This window comes from Lepeophtheirus salmonis, chromosome 12 (assembly GCF_016086655.4).
Source record: "Lepeophtheirus salmonis chromosome 12, UVic_Lsal_1.4, whole genome shotgun sequence".
NCBI lineage: Eukaryota > Metazoa > Arthropoda > Copepoda > Siphonostomatoida > Caligidae > Lepeophtheirus > Lepeophtheirus salmonis.
Window position 1 is genome coordinate 8890292 of NC_052142.2, and position 23153 is coordinate 8913444.

Sequence of the window (23153 nt, forward strand, 5' to 3'; positions counted from 1 at the left end):
AATTTTTTTGAATATTTAAAAAAAAAATTAATAGTTGTTTCAATGGTTACCTTAATATTGATTATTGGGTTAATTTGAAAATACGCATTTTTCGATATAAATGTGCCTTTAGTCCCCTGTCTAGAATTAATCGCTACACATTATCCTCATCTCATATCAAGAGCATCGATATTCATCTCTAAAATCAAGATAATGATGAATACATTAAGTCAGACTTTAACTTTGATCTCACCAAGCTTAATACATTACTAATCATCGGCGTTCAAAATAATTATGGGGAAATACGTGGGTCTATCCCTTCCCAAGGAATCATTATTAAATTAATGGAGTATGTTGGTAATGATGTCATCTCCAAAATCAAAAAAAAACTTCGAAGGGAAGGATATTTTTTTATCTAACAATAAGTATTCATTTTTTTCACATCTAATTATAAAATATGATTCTATTTTAGCTAAAAATATCAAGAATTATGATACACAACTCCTTAAATGGCTAAAACAACTGCTTAAATTGTCACAACAACGGTGGTAGTAGCTTTGGATGGTTCGCAACTAATTGTTTGAAACTAGTTTCTTCACTTAAAGACTTGGGTATGATAATTAGGTTTTCCAATAATACATAGTCAATAAATATTACTTTTTTATCACTTAAGGATTAGTTATGGTTGATAAGCTCCAAGAAATGATGTTCAGAAAACTCATAAAAGGCAAAAACAACTACTTAAATGGTCACAACAACGGGGGTAGTTACATTGGGTGTAGCATTATAATTAGCAATCGTGTGTATCCTTCATCATAATAGTATGTTGTTATATAAGAATAAATTACGAGGAAAAAATATTTTTGATGCTCTTGATAAGGAGTAATATCGCGGGGCATTACCTACATGATTAGCTTTTGTTCTAAATCTTAAAGATGGATTTCATTCTAACATTGTTTTATTAGTATATTTATTGTCTAATTTTATGATTTTGACATTTACTTTATTATTAAAAACTATTTACGTCTCATCGGTATAGATATATCTATCCTATGCACAATTGTATATAGCAACTTCCACATCAAGAAAAAAGGGTGATTATCTTTTTGATTAATCTCCACATCTGGCTTGGGTTTTGCAACCTACAGTTATGACATATTTAACTGAATTCCGATGTCAGAACAAGAAATTATTTGGATCAATTTATTATTTTTCAATATTTTGTATTTATAATTCATTGTTATTAATAGTTAATGATTCCAATTGTTTAATTTTGTATATTTAACATAAATGTATGATGGTTTATTTTTTAGTATGTAGATTATATTTAATTTAAGCCTTCTTTTTTAACGTGGAACTTCAAATATATTTCGAAATACTCTACTTTGTCGTTTTATTACTTATTATTCTGAGAATTTGGTTCATAATGAATTACAATTTCATGGAGTGTATCGTTTTCAAATCTACAGTAACAGATAAAAAACTTCTAAGACAATTATACGTAGTATATCTTCATTAAACATATTGCTAATAAATACTTTCGTTCTACCCTCAAAAATCATAATAAAGCAGGCTGCTGATAATCACATTAGTATTTTAAACAAAGATACCATAAGTCTTTCTAAGCCCCCCTTCTCCTTGCACGACTTTTTCTCTACAGGGTTATGAACTTTGCCTATATGTAGCAAAAAACCCACTTTTATTAACTTTTGTTATAAAGCTTAAACACTGTTACGCCTGATTGAACATTATTGAACACCTACAAAAACGTCTTCTTATGGTTATTGATCCTAATGTTCATAATCATCTTAGGGCCAGTAAATATAAATTTGTTTCTGGAATAAGGGAAAACATCAAAATCAAGTGATATAGTCTTCTCAAAAGCATATAAAGTAGGAGTTAAATACTTTTGACGATTATATATGGATGGAAAAGCTATGAAATATACAAACAAAACTAAAGTACATAGGGTTGGTGTTTGATGAAAGACTCACTTGGACCGAACACCTGAAAGAAAAAGCTGCAAAGTGTTCCAGTATATGGAACATGGCAAAGGCAGTCATAGGGCAAAAGTGTGGGTTACCCTTAGATAAAGTTTTCCGTCTCTACGAAGCCATAATCAGACCCATCATAACCTATGTCTTTCTTGTATGGGCGCACACTTTTATTGCAAAGAAAGGCGGAATAAGGAAATTTTTGGCCTATCTGAGCAAATGGAAGAATACAAGTGCAATGTACAATATTTGCTTGGAAGAACCACAAAGCGCAGACCTTATTAACAGATGTCTATTGCTCTCATATGAGAGATACTAAGCCGTGGAAGAAGAGGAAAAGTATCTTCGTATTCATAATTTTATTAAATGTACAAAAATGAAACAAATTATTGATAATAACTATAAAATTAAGTAGGACTTGAGATCAATTTCTGCAGTAGTAACAGATATACCCCTTTCTGTGGTCGTTTTCTTTGCCGAATGTATGTATAGTTCTGTAATGTATGCATATCTGTACCATTTTATAATGCATGTATGGTAAACAACAATAAATTCTTAACTAGAACCTTTTCATAGTAATGAGAGAATAAACAATAATTAACAGTCCACGTTTTGCTGCCCGACCCTGTATACAGTGTGCATACGCTTTTGCCGCACGTTTTGAACATTTTTTCTAACGCGGATAACTAAAGAATGAAACAACATATTAGAATAATTTAAAAACTTATATTTCTTATACATAGAATGGACAAGCTATCTAATAAAATCAACATTTGGCTCAATAATATCTTTCAGGCTGCTGTTGACCCTGGAACAGTAACACAGTCCTCCCTTTCGAAACGGGCGAAGACCTCCGTGATGGACTTGATGAGGGAGTTATTGGTGATGTGGGATTACCTATAAGAGTCCTTCTAATCCGCAACCCATATACAGAAGTACAGCAGATTAACATCTGGGAAGCTGGGAGGAAAGATATCCTGAGACCAGAAGTGTGGGAAGTTCATCCTCCATCAATCCTGGGTCACATTGGAAGTGGAGCTGGAACACCGTCCTGGTGCTAAGCATATGGTGCCCATTGGTAACCTTGTCCATCCAGAGCTTGACAACTTCATTGAGGAGCTTGGTGTAAGCCACATAGTTCCCCTAAGCTCCTTCTCAAATTTAGGAGGAGGGCGGGAAGTCGCTCTTTTTGAAGATAACTTTAAGAACAATGATCTTAATGATGGGCTTGATGTTCTCTAATTACCTCACCATAAATTTTATTTTACAAGATTTAAATAATATACATATGGTTATTTTTGCAGGAGTTATTTATTAATAATATACATCAACCTCTCTTCCTTCAAGCGTTAACAAATAAATAATTAAAATTAAAGATATATTCTTGGACTTGGACCTCTTGAGTACTGGTTGACATTGCTTAAAGATTTATATTAGACATTACTATGTAAATTGGAGTTACTAATCTACATACATAAAAATAGTATTCAACTTCACCTTTACATTTGCTGCTAGCCTCTGTAATACAAATCGATTTTTGAAGGAATTAAAAAAAATCGATTGCTAGTAGGGATAACTATTTCAACCATAAGCTATACTCATCAAATCTAAAATAAATTCTAATTATTAGCTTTATAGATAACCTATAAAAAATAAGAATGTCTCTAACTTGTATTTGTATTTAACCACATTAACCTACATTTAATGAATATAAATAAGTACAGAAATAATATTAAAATTATTTATCACCCTTATTAATTATAGCTTAAAAGTTTTACTTACATTTAATTTCTATAATTAACGCACGTTAGCTAATACTAATGAATTCCTATAAATACGTTTCTATACATAACCATCTCTTTACACTTCCCACCCCTGCTAATTTTACTCCAGGTTGAAACTTCGGCTCTTTATTAGGACTCTGTCTTATCACTCAAATCCTAACAGGAATCTTTTTAGCAATACATTACTCTGGAGAAGTTTTTACCGTATTTTTATCAGTCGACCATATTATGCGAGACGTTAACTAAGGGTGAGGAATTCGGCCATCTACAGAAATATTGCAAGATTGTTCTTTATATGCCTGTACATATACAGAGGCCGAGGGATTTACTATTCTTCTTATAAACTAACACCTCTTTGAATAGAAGGGTCTTTAATTTTTATTCTGATTATAGCAAGATCTTTTTTGGGATACGTTTTACCCTGAGGGCAGATATCCTTCTGGGGCCACAGTTATTACTAACCTTTTTTTCGGTTATCCCAGCGATTGGGGACAAAATTGTCGTTTGACTGGAGGGGGGATTTAGGGTAGATAAAACCATTTTAAGGCGATTCTTCGCTTTACACTACCTAACTCCCATCCTATCCTCGGTAGGGGGCATAGCTCATAAAACCTTTCTCCTCTCTACGGGATCTTCAAATCCTTCAGGTGTCCCAATTAATTACCATAAGATCCCCTCTGACCCCTACTACACCATTAAGGATGCTTTTGGATTCGGGGTTGTTTTTTTTGTCTCATAGGAGGACTAGTTTCTTACTCCCCTGATTACTAGCAGATCCTGGAAACTTTATTCCAGCCAACTTTTTAGTAATTCTAGCTCATATCCAGCCAGAGTGGTATATTCTGTTTGCGTAAGCTATTTTACGCTCAATCCCAAATAAGTTGCTTTAGCTCTTTCTTCAGAATCTCGTTTATTTTCCCCTTTTTACTACAAGATGAAAATAAGACTATCCCCGCAACGTTTAATCCTATAAAAATACTTATATTCTCATCTTTTATTAGATTTTTTTTTCTTTGAACCTGGACTGGAACAATGCCCGTTGAATGTGACTATATTAAACTAGTGCAAATTTTTACTATTATTTACTTTCTTGTAGGCCTATTACTACCTTATTCAGATGAACTATGAAGGGATATTCTATAATTTTTAAGTCCATTGGACGAATATTATAACGATACTTTATATCTACAGCAATTGAGATTTTATTTAATTTAAACTCCCCACTTATGAACATAAAATAGAGCAATTTCACTGGCTTAAGCCTATACCTAGGTCGAAATTAGGACGATAGCAAAATATAATTAATGTAAAGTGTCCGAAACATACCAAGACCTTAATAATACGAATAAATAGCTTTAAATTAATCTCACCTATAACTGTAACATTAGTATTCATAATAAACCTACACTAAATACTAAATCGCTTGCGCTCCTTCCTAGTAAAATTATTAATAAATGCCCTGCAATTATATTAGCCGTTAATCGTACTCGCAAAGTTAGGGGGCGAATTAACCTCCTAACTACTTCAATTAAAACTAAAAGGGAGATTAGCCCCCCGGAACTAAATGAGCAAATCTATAGTCGCTTTGATAAATTTAACAAATAACTTGTCTTCCTAACTATAAAAGTAAACCTATACCTAAACTCACACAAATGTGACTCCTTCTAGTAAAAATATAAGAAAATTATTTATTATTAAAATGCTCAAAAACAAACTTAAGAGAACATAACCTCCCGTCTTGGAGGTGTAAGAGTATAAAATGAGCATGTAACCCTATAACCCCCTATTCTATCCTTTGATAGCGCATTAATCATTCTTAGGCACCTTTTCATTGTATGTGAAATATAAAAATTTACTATGATTAATATTTAGTTCAACTTCTAAATCTCTTAATTGGAAATTAAGTGTAATATTTATAATAACTAAATATTTAGAGGAAACTCTTCTTTTCATTAACAGTGAAACGTCTGTATGTCCTCTTGGTTTATCATCTTTTCCGCAATTTCCTCACTTTATTGAGTAACGGGCACGTTCCGAGGGTCCTGAAAGCGCACCTTCCCTGAAGAAGCCACTTTGAGGGTGAAGTCAATAGCATGCAGATATTCTAATCCTGTTGGATCTACATCAAGGTGCAGGACTTTTCCTATCTGTGTTATATTAGATCAATAAAATGATTGCTGTATTTCTAAATCCATCTCTCGAAGCCATGTTTTGCTCCCCTACCCTGAATACCTGTATCAATCATACATCATTAAAGACGGGATCTCCAAATATATATATTTCTTTAAGAATCTAAACACCAGTCAAATAACTATCCTCCGTAAGCCACAGAGCTCAACTGGAAGGTGGACAATGATTTAGTTCAATGACCCTTCTCAAAAAAAAAATACTAAGAAACGTTTTGTCATTTGTTCTTCGCCGAATAGTTTTAAATATCAGGTCCTCCTCCTTAGTACATCCTAAAGAAAATTTACCATATCTATTTTACATTTGCATTTTGATCAGTCACAAATAAAACTATAATAATAACAAAAGTTGTTCAGGTACTACCAACTACACCAATTTGTAGGATCCTTTTCTATTCAAGTGAATTACAATCGTGGAAAAGGGTACTACAAAGATTACTTATATTTTTAACAAGTAATATAGATTTGATATAAAAAAAAATTATTATCTAGAATTATTGATATAACAGCTTGTTCATTGGTTGTGGAGAAGGTTATATAATAAGAGGAAATATCTTCTTTCAAGGATGTATTTCTGTATGCAAGAGACTACATTCGCAGTCAAGAGGAGGCCTAACATTATCGGGGAACATTCTACAAAAACTTATAACAAGACATTTGCTGATATTACGAGAAGACCCCTTTCCTCAGGGAATCTCTCGATTAATGTCTTATTATGTTTGGATCAAATATCTACGATGATTCAGTCGATGAGTTTTCCAGTGAATAGGAAACTGCTTTTAGAATTCTTTCGTTTGGAACTCCGAAGTTTGATTAGAATATATGGAACCCAAGAAAATTAAAAATATATCCTTCATGAGAAAATACTTTCAGTAGATGATCTCGATCTCAATATGCTTTTTTACCTTGATCGGAAAACTGCAATCCAAATCCCTAGTGTATGATGGACCCAATTTCCGATCTCCAATTATAATACTTTCTTGCATAGACTGCAGGAAGTTATAAAATTAAAGACTGCATAACATTATTGACTATACTGTATAATAGTAAAGAATTTAACGATTTATTATCGATTAACATCGTAGAAGTTCAGCCAAACATGTTGAAAGCTGTAATGTTATTTAGATTTATTGTCGGTGGGTAGGATAGTTGAGCTACTGCTTAAGGACGAATATGTATCACGATTGAGTCAGCTGCACTATACTTTAAAGCAAACAAACACACAAATCTCCAAACTACCTTAACTGCTTTATAATTAAAATATTATTTTTTCAATTTAATCAATAGTCAAATTTGTTAGGATGGAAGAAAAAATCATTATTGAACATTATTGAAGCCTTCCTTATGTAATTTTTTAGAAAATGTTAATTTAAAACTACTTCAAAATGTAACAGAAGTAGCCGTTCCGATTTTTATTTTTATTGCATAATATTACTTAAATTCAATAAATACAATATTGACATTAGGAACTTTTATATATTTAAATATAAAATTAAATAAATATATATGTGTATATCCCATTCAAATCTTTTAATACTCGTTAGATACAAACCAGTATACATATTTAAATGAACGGAAAACATAGACCAAACAATTAAAGTCGACGTATATCGATAAATTGACTCATAATATATCGATATGTAATTCATAATCAAGAATCCCCAGAATTCTGTCCAAAATGACCACTAAAAGATGAAGATTGCTGGGTAGATACCGTATTGTGCTGTTGTTGTTGTTGAGCTAATCGTTGTTGCTTCGTTTGTGGTGGGCAAAGATATTGCTCTACAGCCATGGTTTGAACATCGATTCTATCATCCTTTCGATAAGCTAAACACTTACGAATGAAGTTCTTCGCATCTTGGGATACAGCCGGTCTATTAGGAAATTGTACATCGGTGGCCTTCAGAATTATATTTTCTTCAAGAATAGTAGCTTGAGATTGATTGTGCCCAAACGGCTATAAGTAAGATATAAAGAGACTTACTTCAACAAAAAAGATTATAATACTGACCTTCTTCCCATATAGGCACTGATAAAAAATTACACCTATTGACCAAACATCTACTTTTGATGATATTTTGGGAGGTGTTTTACCGACAACAAAACATTCTGGTGGCAAATACCAATAAGTTCCTGCACCTTGTGATGTTAAATCCATACCGTGTTCGGGGGAATAATTATCTGAATCCATAATTTTACTAAGACCAAAATCAGTTATCTTGATATCTCCACTTACACTACCACCGGTTAATAGGATATTTCCTAAAGTATTAAAAACAGTTAATTATATCTAATAAAAAGAAATACATAATATGGATGAGGAAAATATATCAAAACGCCACCCCATAATATCCACTTCGGTAAAAATTATCAGTAGCAAAAGAAAACAATATGTATCTTATAATTTAGAAAAATCAATATTTGATTAAAAATTAAGTTCATTATATAAGCTAATATTAACGTTTTAGTGTTTTATTTCACACAATGGCATTGATGTAACTCTACGTTATAAAATGCCGTTGTTTTCGAAAAGATTTTGTTATGAGGGGGGGGTTCTTAATTAGACAATGATATATCAGAAATTCACTTATCAAATTAATACAATACTTATAGAGACAGTTTTGGGACGTTTTATATATTTTTTTTAAACAATGCATAAAATTATCAACATTGTGCTACCCAACGCAAGAACGATAAAAAAATATCCCTGGTATTACAGATATTAATAAAACAAAAATGATAATGACAATGCATAAATAAAATAAAAATATTCATTTTAAATTTAAATAAAGCAACAATGGAACTTTTTGATACTGTGTGCCGAAAGTTTACTACACACTTTCGCCAGAAAAAGGTAACTGTGTAGATAATCAATTTTTGAAAAGTGCTTCTTGGAACAAATTAATTTGTTTTGAGACATTTTTCCAAAAGAAATATTCATCGAATGGACATAAAAACGAACAAGACATTTAAGGAAAAAAAAATAATAGTAAAAATATTCGGTAAAAATTATGTACAAATTATAGTAATTGTGATTCAGATTTATGTTACTCCAATTTTAAAAATGAACTATTTCCCATGAATTGAAACCATTGAGTGTTTAAGGACTTTTTATAAGCTCAAATGAATCAGAATTAGTAGCAAGCCAAATTGCTGTCGGTGTAAGAAAAGTTGTTTAAGTTGTTCTTCATGTTAAATGTTTGAGTAGCTTATAATTAAAATACCATCTAAATTATCAAAACTTAAATTAAGTCTAAATAGAACACAATCTGTTAAGCCCTTAAAACTCTATGCGGTACAGAAAGAAATGCATTTTAACTCATATTATTCCAAATAAGTTTTTTGTATCTAAAGATAAAAAAGATTTGAAGCATCTTGGTGTGTTAAATGTAAAATTACAGGTTTTGTAAAGTTTGGACTTTTTGGGGACCTTAAGGGCCTGATTTCTTTACGTTAATTCCAACTGACACTGGTAACATAAGGGTGCGTATTCCCCTCCCCTTTCATACAAAATAATAAATAAAAATTCGTCCAAAAATGCAATTTTTTGAAATGATTTTTTTTTAGGTGAATGAAAAGCAATATTAGAAATTCAAAATACCTTTATTTCTACTGTGATATCTAAATTTATATATTGATAAATATATACATATTTACCTATATATAACTTTATTTGAATTATTTAATGTGAAAATCCTTGAAACGTTACATTTTTGAAAATAATATTTACTTGTTTTGAAACGTTTTGCATATCGCCTCTGATTTTCTTTGACAAATGGTCCATTTTGTCATAGCAATTATCAAAATTTACCTTTTGTTTTGTTTTGGGTGATAAAGACATAATATTCCTCTTTAATGATTTAAATCTTTTACAGTAAACTTCCACTATTACTCTCCTAAATCCTAGAAAATCAACCTTTCGTTTGTCCTTTTCGTCTAAAGGCTGCAAAGGGTATAGCTGATCAGCATTGTTGACCGATACATCTACACAAAATCGGAAAAGAAAGCCACCCCCACTTTTTACTAGCTATACGTCTATGAAATGAGACTTTCGCCAGTTAGATATTATAAGCCGGTCCAAAAATCTAAATGCTTATTTCGACATGTGTCAACAATATTTAATTCATTGATTGTATAATTTCATTCAACAACGCAATTTTTCGCTTGTAAGTATATCTTATTATGTGCCTACAATCTACGATGTGCGGACATCATTGAATTTATTTTACCAATTGAAGAAAAACGTTCTCAAGCCCATTAAATGCTTGTGGAAGCTTACGGTGGGCATGCTCTAAGCAAAATACAGTGCTTCAAGTGCAGCAAGACCAAACCGATCAGGAGGCAAGATCGCTTTGGAAAGAAGGTAATGCTGTGTTTGTGCTGGGACCAGTGTGGTGTCATATGGTATGACCTTCTAAATACTAGTCAAACCGTTAATGGTGATCGCTACCAACAACGCTGATTTGAACCATGCTATACGACAAAAAAACCCAAAATATGAAGCCAGAGAACACAAGGTAATTTTTCTTGATGACAACACACCCCCGCATGTCCTTATAGCCATCCGCCAGCTTGTTGGATCGTATAACTGGGAACCTTTTGCTCATGCAGCTTACTCACAAGACCTGCTTCTCCCGATTATTACTTGTTTGCATCGATAGGCCGCGCACTCAATAGTTTATGCTTCAATTCTGACCTTGAAACCAAAAAAATGGATCGATGGCTGGTTTACAGACAAAGACGAGCCATTTTTTCCCCCAATTAATTGCCTGAAAGATGGGAAAATGTGTGGCTAGCAAAGGGACATACTTTGAAAATTAAATTTCTAACCATTTTTTCACAATAAATGTTCAATTTTTTTAAAAAGTCTCATTTCATAGGCATATACCTGATAGTTGGTAAATTAATCATATACTTGCTCAAATTTTGGTCTAATCTGTCAACTCCACCCATATATTCATTATAAACTGAAATTATGTTTGGCTGTTCTACGTTGAATCTACCACCTTTTTCTTTGATGTGCCATTTTTACTGATTCCTTTCCATATAATGTTGAAGCAACAGTAACAACCTTATTATATCTCCATCGAACAAGAGTGACGTTATACTTTCTTCTGTTTACTATTAAAGAGCTCCCGTAACTTTTTTTTTTCTTTTTCATATCATCGACTGTGATCAAGGGTATATTGCCAATTCTATTGGGGCAAGTTGTTCCAATTTTAATCCTACATATGGGTAAAATGGTATGGCGTAACCAAGTGGTGTCGTTGCAACCCATAACTTATTTCCAAATTTGACTGGTTTGTTTTGGATGTACTGTTTACAGCTATGACACCCATAACAAAGTACCATTAATTCATCGATACTTTCATTCACTTCTGGAATAAAATTCTTGATGCAGTTTTCGTTGACCATTTTTAGTTAGGGATTTACTTTTGCAAATTTATCGGCACGGTCCAGTTTGTCATTGTTTGCTAGATAAATACATTACTTACCCTCCTATGTTCGATATCGAGATCACATTCGTCAAGCACATCTAAATATTCAAGAACCTCAGACAAATTTAGTTCTTTTTTTTCTAAGAGACATACTCACTACAGTGGACAACTATTGAAATGGCATTTTCTTACATGATAATTTCTTCATCTGGTTAATATTTAAATAAATCCCACATATCATGGTATCAGATCATGGGGTTTTACACTACTTGGTAACTATTTCTCTCCACTTTTGAAAAATTTATTTGAAATCATTGACGATGATGTATAAGTGAGTGCAATACAGAGCCTTCTTGCCAAATTGTTATATCCCCCGAAAGCATATCAGATAAAAAATAATACATATTAACCTCAAGTAACACACACTAACTCACCTAAGCGGGGGGGAAAATCATAATTTTAGATATTCATTAGCAAAAAATATTGATTTTTCCATCTTTCCACAATAGTGGACATCATACATTAAGAACTTTGTATGACTGATTCATAAATAAGCTATTTTCTTTCTTTCTTTACAATGATGCATTTGGTTTGTTTTGAATACATAATTAATGCTCTGATGTGGCAGAAGATGTAGTTATGAAGCCCTGTGAGGACATTAAAATTAAAACCATCACGTTTCCTTGTATAAATTTTTCCAGTAGATTACCCTAAGAGACATTGAAGCAAAAAATAGTTTATGGTACAGACAGAATAAGGATAAAAAAGTCTTGCCCAGATGAGCTCAAACTAAAGCCTGAAAAATACCTTTATAAATTAGGAAGAAGCACTAGATCAATTGTCAACAATGATACTCCTAATAGTACGCTGGCTAAATAACAAGATGATTCAAATAGATATTTCGTGCGTCGGTCTTTCTTTAATCGATATAGGTCAAACATGGAGCAAAAAATAAAGAAAATTAATAGCAATTGAGATACTATTTTCTATCAAATAATATAATCAATGATGTGTTTTAATGTAACCCCGAATGTACAAAAATCAGCATGGTATATTGATCTTTTATTATAATTTTGTTGATATTTCTGTTTCAATTCCTGATATCTTTATAGGAAGAATGGGAGAAAAAAGATCCGTGACATCTAGAGGGTTCTGTGGTTTGTATTCAACAAAATGAAGGGGTTCACAAGACTGTGGACAAAAGGACCCAGAAGCACGCCATAACCCGTTAAACATAGAACCGCATTCAAATCAGTCAATAAGGTACGTTTCAGACCTGGAGACCCCTGACCCATTTGAACAATCATGAAAATGTAAATGCATGCCAAGATGAAAGTTTGCATAAAGAGAACTAAAAATGCATGTTGCCTTATGTCCAGATATTTTAAAACTTTCAAAATAAATAATTTATTCATCTACTTCCCTATAGTGGAAAGCTAAGAATATCGAATTTTAAAAATAAGTCATAAGTTTCTTAATAATATCCAAAAATTTCAAAAAAAGAAGAATATTTACATGATTGGGGATCTAGGACCACAGAAGATAAACTTTAAAATGAAGAAAAAGCTTGAAGTAATTAAATGAAGTTTAAAAGAACATTTCGCTCGATAAATGGCTTTAAAAGAGGACAAGAAACTTAAAGCTCCCTTACAAAGCCAAGAAGAAAAAAAAAACAGTGAGATTATAACTAAAAAAAAGTCACAGAAGACCATTATAAAAACCGTTAAAAATAAAAATATACGAGCCTAGACTCCATTACTTAATTATTAAAGCTTCTAAAATATCATTAAAACGGTGAATTGAGGCTGTAGATCATCATTAAAACAGTGAATTGAGGCTGTAGATCAAAATAAAAGAGGATTCATTGAAAATTCATTAATAATTTATACTCGGTTATATAACAAGTTGTACATATATGTAAAAAATATATATTTTGTTATATATGTATGTACATATAATAAGTTGTACACATATGTTGTGTACAAGTTGTAACTTGTGTATACAAATTGAATAAGTTACAGACAAAAAAATGAGAATCAATGATTTTAAATGATAAATTTAGAAAACTTGTGAAGAGAAAAATGTGAAAGTCGAATATTCTTTGGACAGTTGATATACTAATCGTCATTTCGTATTCCATGGCTTAAATAATAATAATGAATGAGGGGTTTAGCCAGTGGGTGTTTGAAGATCTGATTTTTTTTACAAAGTGTAATTTAATGAAGCATAATGAGACGTAAAAATTGCATCTGTTTATACAAATTACAAAATATTAAACAACCCTGTTGGTAAGTGTGAGTAGATATTTGTATTTTCTTACAGCATCATACCCGCTAAATAGGTAATTAGTCATTAGATAATCCACTCCGAGGACGAAGCAAGTAGATATTCCTTTAATCACATTTACAGGAGTCCTCGCAGTGGATTCTCTACCTTTCCAATCAAATCTTAGTAGAAAGAGCCAGTTGAGTGGGACCAGCAATTCAATCCTTCATAGTACAAGAGCGGTTGCATTTTCATATGAAGACTCCTCTCCATTGATGAAAACTGATCTTGGATTCAAGATTCCACTCTCAAGATGGATTTACTAAAATAAACTTTTTGATTTATACCGCTTCTTCTTTCTTCCTCTCTCTTGTCTACCCTTTCCTTTCCTTTATTTCTTTTATCATGTATATGACCCTATAATAATTGAACAAATTGATCTGATAACGTCAATTCAAAATGGTGCAATACCCTTGAAATATTGTTATCATCCTACACAAAGCTTGACTCATACAACTTTGTATGATTTTTTTAACTATTACTTTTTCTCTTTATAGAATGTGAACATTTAGTACATATTTGAGGATATCCAGATAGTCACTTTAAATTTATTTATGTATATTGAAATCCGTTTCAACTTATTGATTTAACTTATATCTTTATAATTAAAAAAGAATTGCTTGTTTCAAATTATCACTTGCTTGAATACTATAATATTAGTATAGATTAGGGAGAATGGTATCGACTTTATTATTGATTTCCACACTATGAACACAATTTCATAATTTAGGAAGATGAAGTGCATCAGAAAAATGATGATGAAGATTCCAACGCTTCTTTAAATATTTGATTAAAAATGGATAGGAGCATTTTTGAACCAAGGATTGAAAATGACAATGAGAAATTAAATGAAAACAATCTGTAAATAATTATCAATATAATTTTCCTATGTCAAAATACAACTTAGTGCTCGTTCATTTGATATATTCCTGAAAATCGTTCACTCTCCATGTAAATTATGTTTTTTAGTACTCCTTCAATCTGTAGATGAGAATCTTGTTTCTTCCCCATTTATTTATGTCGTTGTTGATATTTTGTCGGTCCACTCTTTCCCAGAGTTCTTTAATATGAACTACGCCCAATGTGGTTGCACCATCTTACAGTTATAATTTTTTATTAGGATGCTCACATTTCAAAAACTTTTCATATCCTCCAAGCCCAACACGCTTTTTTTTTTTGTTTTTTTTTTAAAGGCGAGATATTGATTTTATTTTGTTCGGATAAAAGTTTTATCTAAATCAGTAGACATTAGCTTTAGATATTTAAAGTATAAATGTGGTCAATGTCAGCCATAATTGTTTATAACTGAATAGACAAAAATTGTTTAAAGTATTTGTAGCATAACTCAATAGCTATAAAATAATGTATTATATGTATAAATCAGATGACTGATTCACGAACTACAATAAAAAAAGCAAGGTGTTTCAAGTCGATTTATTCCAAATTCGTTATGAAAAAGAGCTCAGGCCTAAATTGAGATACAGATCTGAAATTTCACTTTTGAGTTACCCAATATTATGCCTCCAGCTTCTTGGACATTAACCCCTTGGACATCTAGAGAAAAGTTAAGGGCTTTGCCCCGGAAACTTTGCCTGGTACCGTATCCTATTGGAGTTAATTCAGCAATAGTCGTTTATATGGTTATTTTCGATATTTTTGTGCCAAAATCGGAACAAAATGGTTACTAATACTCTCATATTTGGACGTTAACCCTCTTTATTGATCTTGATGATGTCAAACTTTGTCAGAATTTAACTGTTAGATCTTGTATCTTGTTAGATCAGGGTGACCTTTAAGTTTTAAGATTTACGGGTCACCCTGCATATGTAAAGTGACGTAAATAAAAACTTTCCCTCTGAAAGTAATAATAAATTCAATGGGAATACTGCATAGCACGTTATTTCTTTCTTTTCATCTTTTTTAAATTACACCGTTCTGTTATAGTATTAATCGTTATTCCCGGCCATCTTTAAAGTATTAAAATGCCGTTTGTATTTAGAATTTAATCAATGTAAGCCATAACGTCTGGGACTACAACAAAGTTACAAAGATTGTTGTCTATGTCATCAAAAAATGCATTTGATACATATGGCTTAGTTTGTAAAACAATGAATTTCCAAAAACTACCACAACATTAAAAGAAAGATTCCCCTTGCTTACATGTGTAACAATTGTTTAACACTAGAGTAATTTAATATTAGGTTATCTGAGATAATATTAGAAAATGTGGGATACATGAAATTACGAGACATTGCACCTGGAATAAATAATAGTGATACTAGTTTTCCGATTCGAAGAGGTATTCAGTATACCAAGAGATGTTAACTCCCTAAAGAAGACAAATATGTACTGTAAACATTTCTAAGATGTTTTCTAAATAAAATGGAACCATCATTAAAATTTAAAAATAAAAAAACAAGTTTCAATTTACGGAAATTATGTTTGATTGTAACGTTTTTCGTTTTAATATACTGTTATTAATATTTTATGATATAATCTTTTCTTAAATTTTCTATTTCACTTGTCTTTTCTTAAATTTTCTATTTCACTTGTCTTTTCTTAAATTTTCTATTTCACTTGTCTTTTTTTTATATTCTTTACCCATAATTGGTCAATTTATGTTATCTATAATCACTTCATTAATATATTTTTTTAACCAATTTTGTTGAGCTAGACAATTTAGTAAATGTTGTGAAAAAAATCAATCAATTTTTATAATCAAATTTCACAGTTTTATACCATTTTTATATTTTAATATTATATTTTGAACATCTGTATATACATATATAAAATAGAGTTTGTGTGTGTGTTCTTTATGTGTGCCCAAACCGTTGGACCTAGAGGGCTGAAAATTCCCGATGTGGTGTGAGAGTCTTATACTATATCCACAACACAAAAATTGTTTTTTGGGAGCTCAAGGAGACTAGAAAGGGGATTTAGTTATAAATCAAAACTTAACTGGATTCTTAAAGAATAACTATACAAATAAGGACATTCTCTAAATTTATTCAAAATTAAAGAAGATATGGGCAAAATAAGAAATCCGTGAAAATATAAGTTTTTTTTAAGGTGCACAAAGTGCAATCTCGGATTCGTAGATAAAATAAAAGTTTGTAGAAATTTGTCTGGAAATTCGTTTGCATATAACTATGACACATTAAAAATTGATATTTAATTGAAATATTTGTCCTTTTCTGAATAACTTTTCATTTTTTTTTTAATCAAACGCCAATATTCAATTTTTAAGAAATGTCAAAAAACGATTCATTTGCACAATTTTTTTAAAGATTCAATCATAGAATTGTCAATTTCCAGAAAATTTTATCAGCATTATTGCCTACAAATTTTTTGTTCCTTGAAGTAGTACGCAACAAATATTCATAGAGTTGTGTTTTTCCTACGATGCAATAAATATTTTTCCTGCTTTATTTTTTTTTTACAAAATTAGTGCAAAAGAGTTTTGAGCAACTTTCTTCCAGATTTCCGATTTGAAATTTTTTTGCCAAAAATAAAAGATGGACTTGATATATATATTTTGGTATGTTATTTGAAGGTCATAACATAATTTTATTTTTAATTCATAATTATATGAACCTTCTCACATTGAGTTCAAGAGAAAAATTTCTCCTGAACACGTTGTCTATTGTGCTACATCGTTTCTATGTATAGATATCATTGGAATGTTATCAGAACTGGAGTTTTATTTTCTGGACAGTATAATTAATAGATGCCCTTAATTATTAGTACAACTCAAATCAGCGTTGTAGGATAGCGTAGAGAATGATATGGAAGAAGTTGTGTATTATATTAAATAATTATTAAGGGCTTGAACTATTTTTGAAATATGAGTAAGAGCCAGTAGTGAAGTTAAGTAAAGTCCAAATTTTTTTTCTTTTCTGTCATCATGCCTCAGATTACAAATGCTTCCAGGTCTCAGAGGAGTCCATGAAAAAATTATTAGGATCAGGACTTGAGTCGAAGTCCGGACCTAAGAAATGCATGGTTATCATTATTGATTATTATATGTTGCAAAATTGGGAAAAAACCCACTCTGGAAGATCAAGGAAGAATTCAAATCCATATATATATATATTTGTAATGACTCTGAAGGATTTCATCCTTATTATTCACAACAATGGTATCATTAATGATGAAAATCCCCTGTAGAATGGGCAAGATAAAAAAGAAAAGAAATTAAAGACCAACATGGTATTCCTGACCATTGGAAGGAAGTATTGGAGGAGAGAAGATATAATATTCATGACATTTTATTACATGAGCTTCAATTCCCAGTGACAAAGGATGAAGGAGACAAGGAAAGAAATAAGATCACTTGCTAGAATTACTCTGATGTCGATCCAAAATTATATTATGAGTCAAACAAGGACTTACAATTATAACTCCCGAAGAAATCCTCAAGGTTACGGTCTGCCTATTATGACCACACACGAATATTCAATCAGGTTTTGAATATAATTGAATCTATTTAGGAAAGGATGGTACTACTCAAGAATTAAATAATAAAGACCACTGCTAAGTAAATCTGGTGCAGCTTTTACTTACAGTTGTAAGAAATAAAAGGAGTATGATAATACTCGAAATCACTGGGGTAGATGATATGCCAGAGTTGACAAGTGAATACGATCCACACTTTTTATCGTTAAAAGACATGTGGTTAAATTTGGTGAAATTTTAAGCTTATATAGTCAGTGAATTATCGGATTATAATGTGTGACCCTCGAATAGTAGTTTATAATCCTAACTTGAAAAACATTTTGTTAGCCAATAAAATCAACTTTCCAAAAAATTTAGATATATTAATTGGTGGAGAAAAAATTCCATTGTTTCTCCTCGATAATCCATTAAGATATGGTAGAAGTTTAGTATGGATTATTACTACTGACATTAAAGGAAGAATTTATTAGAGATTTGTATTTTCTCTAATGACAAATAATGAAGGAGAACCAAATTTAACAAAATTCTGGCAGATGGAAGACTGCATATTAAGTTCAAATCGGTATTTTCAGTAGAAGAGAAACAAACTGAAAATTATTTAATAGTAGGTTACGAAGACTTCAAGATGCTACCATTGAAGTGCTTCTACACCTTTAAGAAAAAAATATAGAGTTTAATCATTACAAGGAGGAAGGCTGTGAGAAGAATTAATTCACTAGAAAATACCCGTAATTTGCAAAACAATATTTAAAAAAAAAGTACATATATAAACACAGCTATTATTTATAGAAAGTGTGCTTCAAAGCAAATTGAAGAGTAGTCTTTGTTGTTATTTACCTCATCATGGATTAAGAAAAGAAGCACCGTTGACGAGAAAATTAAGAGTTATTTTCGATGGATCAACAAAATCAAAACATGAGGTTTCGTTGAACAATTGTCTCTACGTAGGTCCCAAGAAGCAGCATGATTTGAAAGATTAATTATTTATATGGTCGTTTTGTAATGCTGCTATGGTGTCAGATGTGAAAAAGATATTAAGCCAAGTTGCCATAACTAATGATGATAAAAATTAATTACTTTTCTTTGTGAGAGAAAGAATGGAAAATCCGATTTGTGAAAAATGTTACGTTAGACATCTATTTGGTACATCGAGTGCTTCTTATTCGTCGATATAAGCTGTACAATAGAACGCTGAACAGGTGTAAAGAATTTGTGTGCTTCCTGTAAAAATGAAATAGGTGTAATACAATAAAGTTTACCCCAACTTTAGATGGAAATAGATAAAGATCTAACATTTATAACAACAACTGTTTAGCTGGCTGAAAGTTCTTCACTTGTTTACTTACAATCCATAGAAACGGAGAATGTCAAAAAACTATCAACCTTGTCCTTTGTTAATCTAGGTTTGAACTAGGACTAAAGCATTTGTGATCGTATTAAAAAATATCCATAGTATATATATTAAGACAAACGGGAATTTTAACTAAATTTTGGTAATTCTATTACCTGGAAGGCCTTCTCTAAGTGCCCCATTCTAATGTACAATATACCATTTGAGGCTTAAAGACTGAACTAATGATATTGCGAGAATTATAAGTTAAAATATGAGTACATCTTCAGATGAAAATACTGCGGGACTTACCTATCTGCAAGCTCTGAAGTGGACCTTTGCATTTAAAGCGAATAAGAACAGGATTATTATAGACCTGAAGTCTATAATAGGTGACCAGCTTCCTAACAGACCTACCAACTATGACATTGAGAACATCAATTATTAAATTAGAGCAAAAAAAGTCAAAGGAATTCGTGTATACCCTAGGTGTAAAAAGATTTTTAACTATTATCTATTTTAACCCCAAGTCTTTGCATGTAATACATCCTTTGATGAAACCATAAACTGTAGTATTCTCTTAATAGACAAAGTTAAGGGTACATCTCTTTCTAATAAACGTATTTGACCAAAAGTTGTATCTTCACTAGGTACCATCAAAACATCTAAAACTAATCTATCTGCAAGAGGCAGCTCATTACTCCAATACCACAGATAGCCAATTACTTTTACCCCCAAATCAAAATTTATTATTTCGTCATATATATATAACATAGACAAAGAGGGTTTAGCAACCCCGAATAATACTAAACTAGGCAAAGCTGTCCAAATTCACTCACAAAAATAGTGCTAAATATACCCCACTAATATGCTTCTTTAAAAGCAATTGATATTGGTGTGTCTTTGACAAATGCTCAAGATTGATTCGTTATTAGAAGAAAGGAATGGAATTTTAAGGGACTTTCAAGAGCTGTCAGAGGTCTTAAGAGTCAACATAAGGACAACGATGGAAATCTAATTATACATAATAAAAGTATTTTAATACATTCTCTACATGAGGATGTAACAACTGGGGATATTGGAGATGTCATGAATGAATTTGGAGAGATAGCTTTTCCTGCTAGGGAATGTTGATTCAAGACGGGAGATGTGAGAAACGGGAACTTCATGATAAAAGCAACCTTAGATATGAAATACCTGGTTTTATTTCAATTAAGGGTTTCAAACCCAAAATAACTTATGCTGGGCACGATATTGCCTGTGCTAAATATTATAAGACAGGACACTTTGCAAGGGACTGTGAGAACCGATTTGTTAAATGGCATGATCCTATCGATATGATCCAAAATAAAAGTTCAAAGGTAGCAACTGTTATTAATTCTCAGTAAAACGATGTAGAAATCGTGTTGGAGAATGTAGTGGAAGAAGTTAAGGAAGCAGAGAGTTATTGTGCTAATTTAATTGAAGCAACTGATAAACATTAATGGAGAAAGACCATACCTAATGGAAAAAATTAATTATTTAGAAACAGTAATTCTTGTGGTAAGAGTACATGTAATAAACTAATTGTAAGAGAGGGAAGTATAAATTATATAAGTAAAGCTAATCCTCTGACTCAGAGAGGGACGGGATCATCACAAACAGATGCTCTCAATCCGTTTCCAGAAAAGTCTTCTTCAGAAATAGAGAATTTGCCTGCAGAAATATCAACAAAACCAAAGAAGTTCAAAAAGCTTGCAACTATTTGTGAATATCTAATATCCTCGAGATTGATAACTAGCTTGATTCTCTAAACGATCAACACCTACCTCTAGGTTATCACCTTACTTTAAAGAAACACCCCTAAAAGTTTCAAAAAGCTAGATTTGTCGTTTATTTTATTATTTATTTTTTACCCTAATGCATTAGAATAAACTTAATAATTGGTAAAGTACATTGTTATCAATAATGTAGTCATTACAAGTCCGAAATCCATTCTTAGAGTGTTGCATGATAATTAACAAGAAATGTTGTTATTTTCTAAACATATACCATGACAGCTAATATACTTTTAATGATAGCAATATTGAAAAAAAATATGGGCATTGGAAAAATCCTGTCGCTAAATGCGAGAGGGGGGAGGCAGTTCCGTCTTTTGAGATGTTATTGCATAGGAGTAGTAACCCACGGTAATAGCATCAGGTATAATATTAACATTTTATTAACTTCTAAAGGGGATCTAAGTGTATTAACGTGGTATTTTGGCATTATATGCTCGATCTTAACTTACTCCGGTTTCAGTGTTTTTCATGGGACCCAAGCTAATAGCTTTTATAACACTATGCAAAAAAATGAATATCCTGGAATGCCTGCAGGCTGAACCCCAGACCTATTATCATTATTTAAGCAGAAGAACAGGAAAATGACAATTAAAACTTTCAACCTCTAAATGTTTGGCATTTAAAGCTGCTGAAAATTGCTTAAAATTTAAAATTATGTTATAAAAGGTGATATATTTATATGGTTTATCGTTAGGAAATTACTACTCTTTTTATTTATTCTCCTTCTCTTTTTAAAAAAAATAGGATTGAGTTTGTATAATTGCTATTGAGGTGTGCGCTCCGTTCTCTCTTTGCCCTATTCCAATTCTCAATTATACTCTGAGTTCAGCAATAACCTTTACTTTTAACTCGGCAACAAATCCTCACTTTTACTCCTCGGATATTTTGTAATTAGGTTTTCTCTCTTCAGGAATAAAATAAAAATCGAAATTAAAAAGTGATAATGGTCTTGCGCTCGTCGGATGTCATATTTTTCATCGAAGAAGGAATGAGATTTAAGCAGTTTATTAACTCATTTGTATCCAAGCATAATGAGTCCTCTATAAGAAAAAAAGAAAATATTGGAGAGATCGAGTCTGGCCGAGAAAGGGCCTTTTTTTTAAACACATGTAGTAATGACAAATTTTGTCAAAAGAAAATATTTTCGATGAGTAAAGAAATTGACTTCATGATGATGTCAAAAACGTGGCAATAATGGGAAACAGCTGGTTCCTACTCACATAGGTAGCTATTTATCGAGGTGTAGAAAATATGAACTGCCAGTATGCTATAAAATAAGCAACTGAAAAGTTATGTAACACAGGCCATGACAATAATGTAAGTAAAAAAAGCAGCTTAGTGAATAGATTAGCTGCGAGATTGATCAAAAAAAAGGGAATAAACACTAATCCGACTGCATTTCTATAGATTGACGAGACATAATGACTTGGACAGGAATTAATCCGATCTGGATCCTCAATTATACTCTGAGTCCAAAAAGGACTAACCCTTACATATATCCAACATTTTTACACTAGTGTTGCTTTCTGTCATTAATGAGTACAAATGGTGATCATGACAATTTGAAGAATTTTTGGGAGGAGATGAGCTTAGCTGTGATGAAGTTTCTATTAGATCAGTCGCATCAGTCGTGGGAGGAAGGAAATAAACACAAATCCCAATCCTAATATAGCAAGGACATATTGGTAACAATTACTCGATGTCAACATTCAAGTACTCCAACCTATAACTCCCAAACAAATTTTCAGTGTTACTCTCTTTTATGATCCCATGTACTAGTAATTACTCTATACTCAGATTTTCTAATTAATAAAATAAAAATGATAACAGCTTTGAAAAATA

At 31.5% G+C, this 23153-nt stretch overlaps 1 protein-coding gene and 1 pseudogene across 4 annotated transcripts in view; one reads left to right on the forward strand and one right to left on the reverse strand.

Moving 5' to 3' along the window:
• The first annotated feature begins 3793 nt into the window (after positions 1 to 3793).
• On the forward strand, positions 3794 to 4647 carry LOC139906791 (cytochrome b-like; annotated as a pseudogene).
• Positions 4648 to 7307: 2660 nt separating this feature from the next.
• Positions 7308 to 23153, reverse strand: part of LOC121126676 (serine/threonine-protein kinase tousled-like 2) — a 45914-nt gene continuing 30068 nt past the window's right edge. For 2 of the 4 annotated variants that reach the window (XM_071892008.1, XM_040721974.2), the window contains exons 9-10: positions 7955 to 8205; positions 7308 to 7900 (exon numbers count right to left, since the gene is read on the reverse strand). In XM_071892008.1, coding sequence (XP_071748109.1) covers positions 7595 to 7900; positions 7955 to 8205 — 557 coding nt within the window. In that variant the 3' untranslated portion in view covers positions 7308 to 7594. Of the gene's footprint in view, positions 7901 to 7954; positions 8206 to 11076; positions 12299 to 23153 lie in introns of those variants that run through there. The other 2 variants (XR_005867074.2, XM_040721975.2) reach the window with 2 other exon arrangements.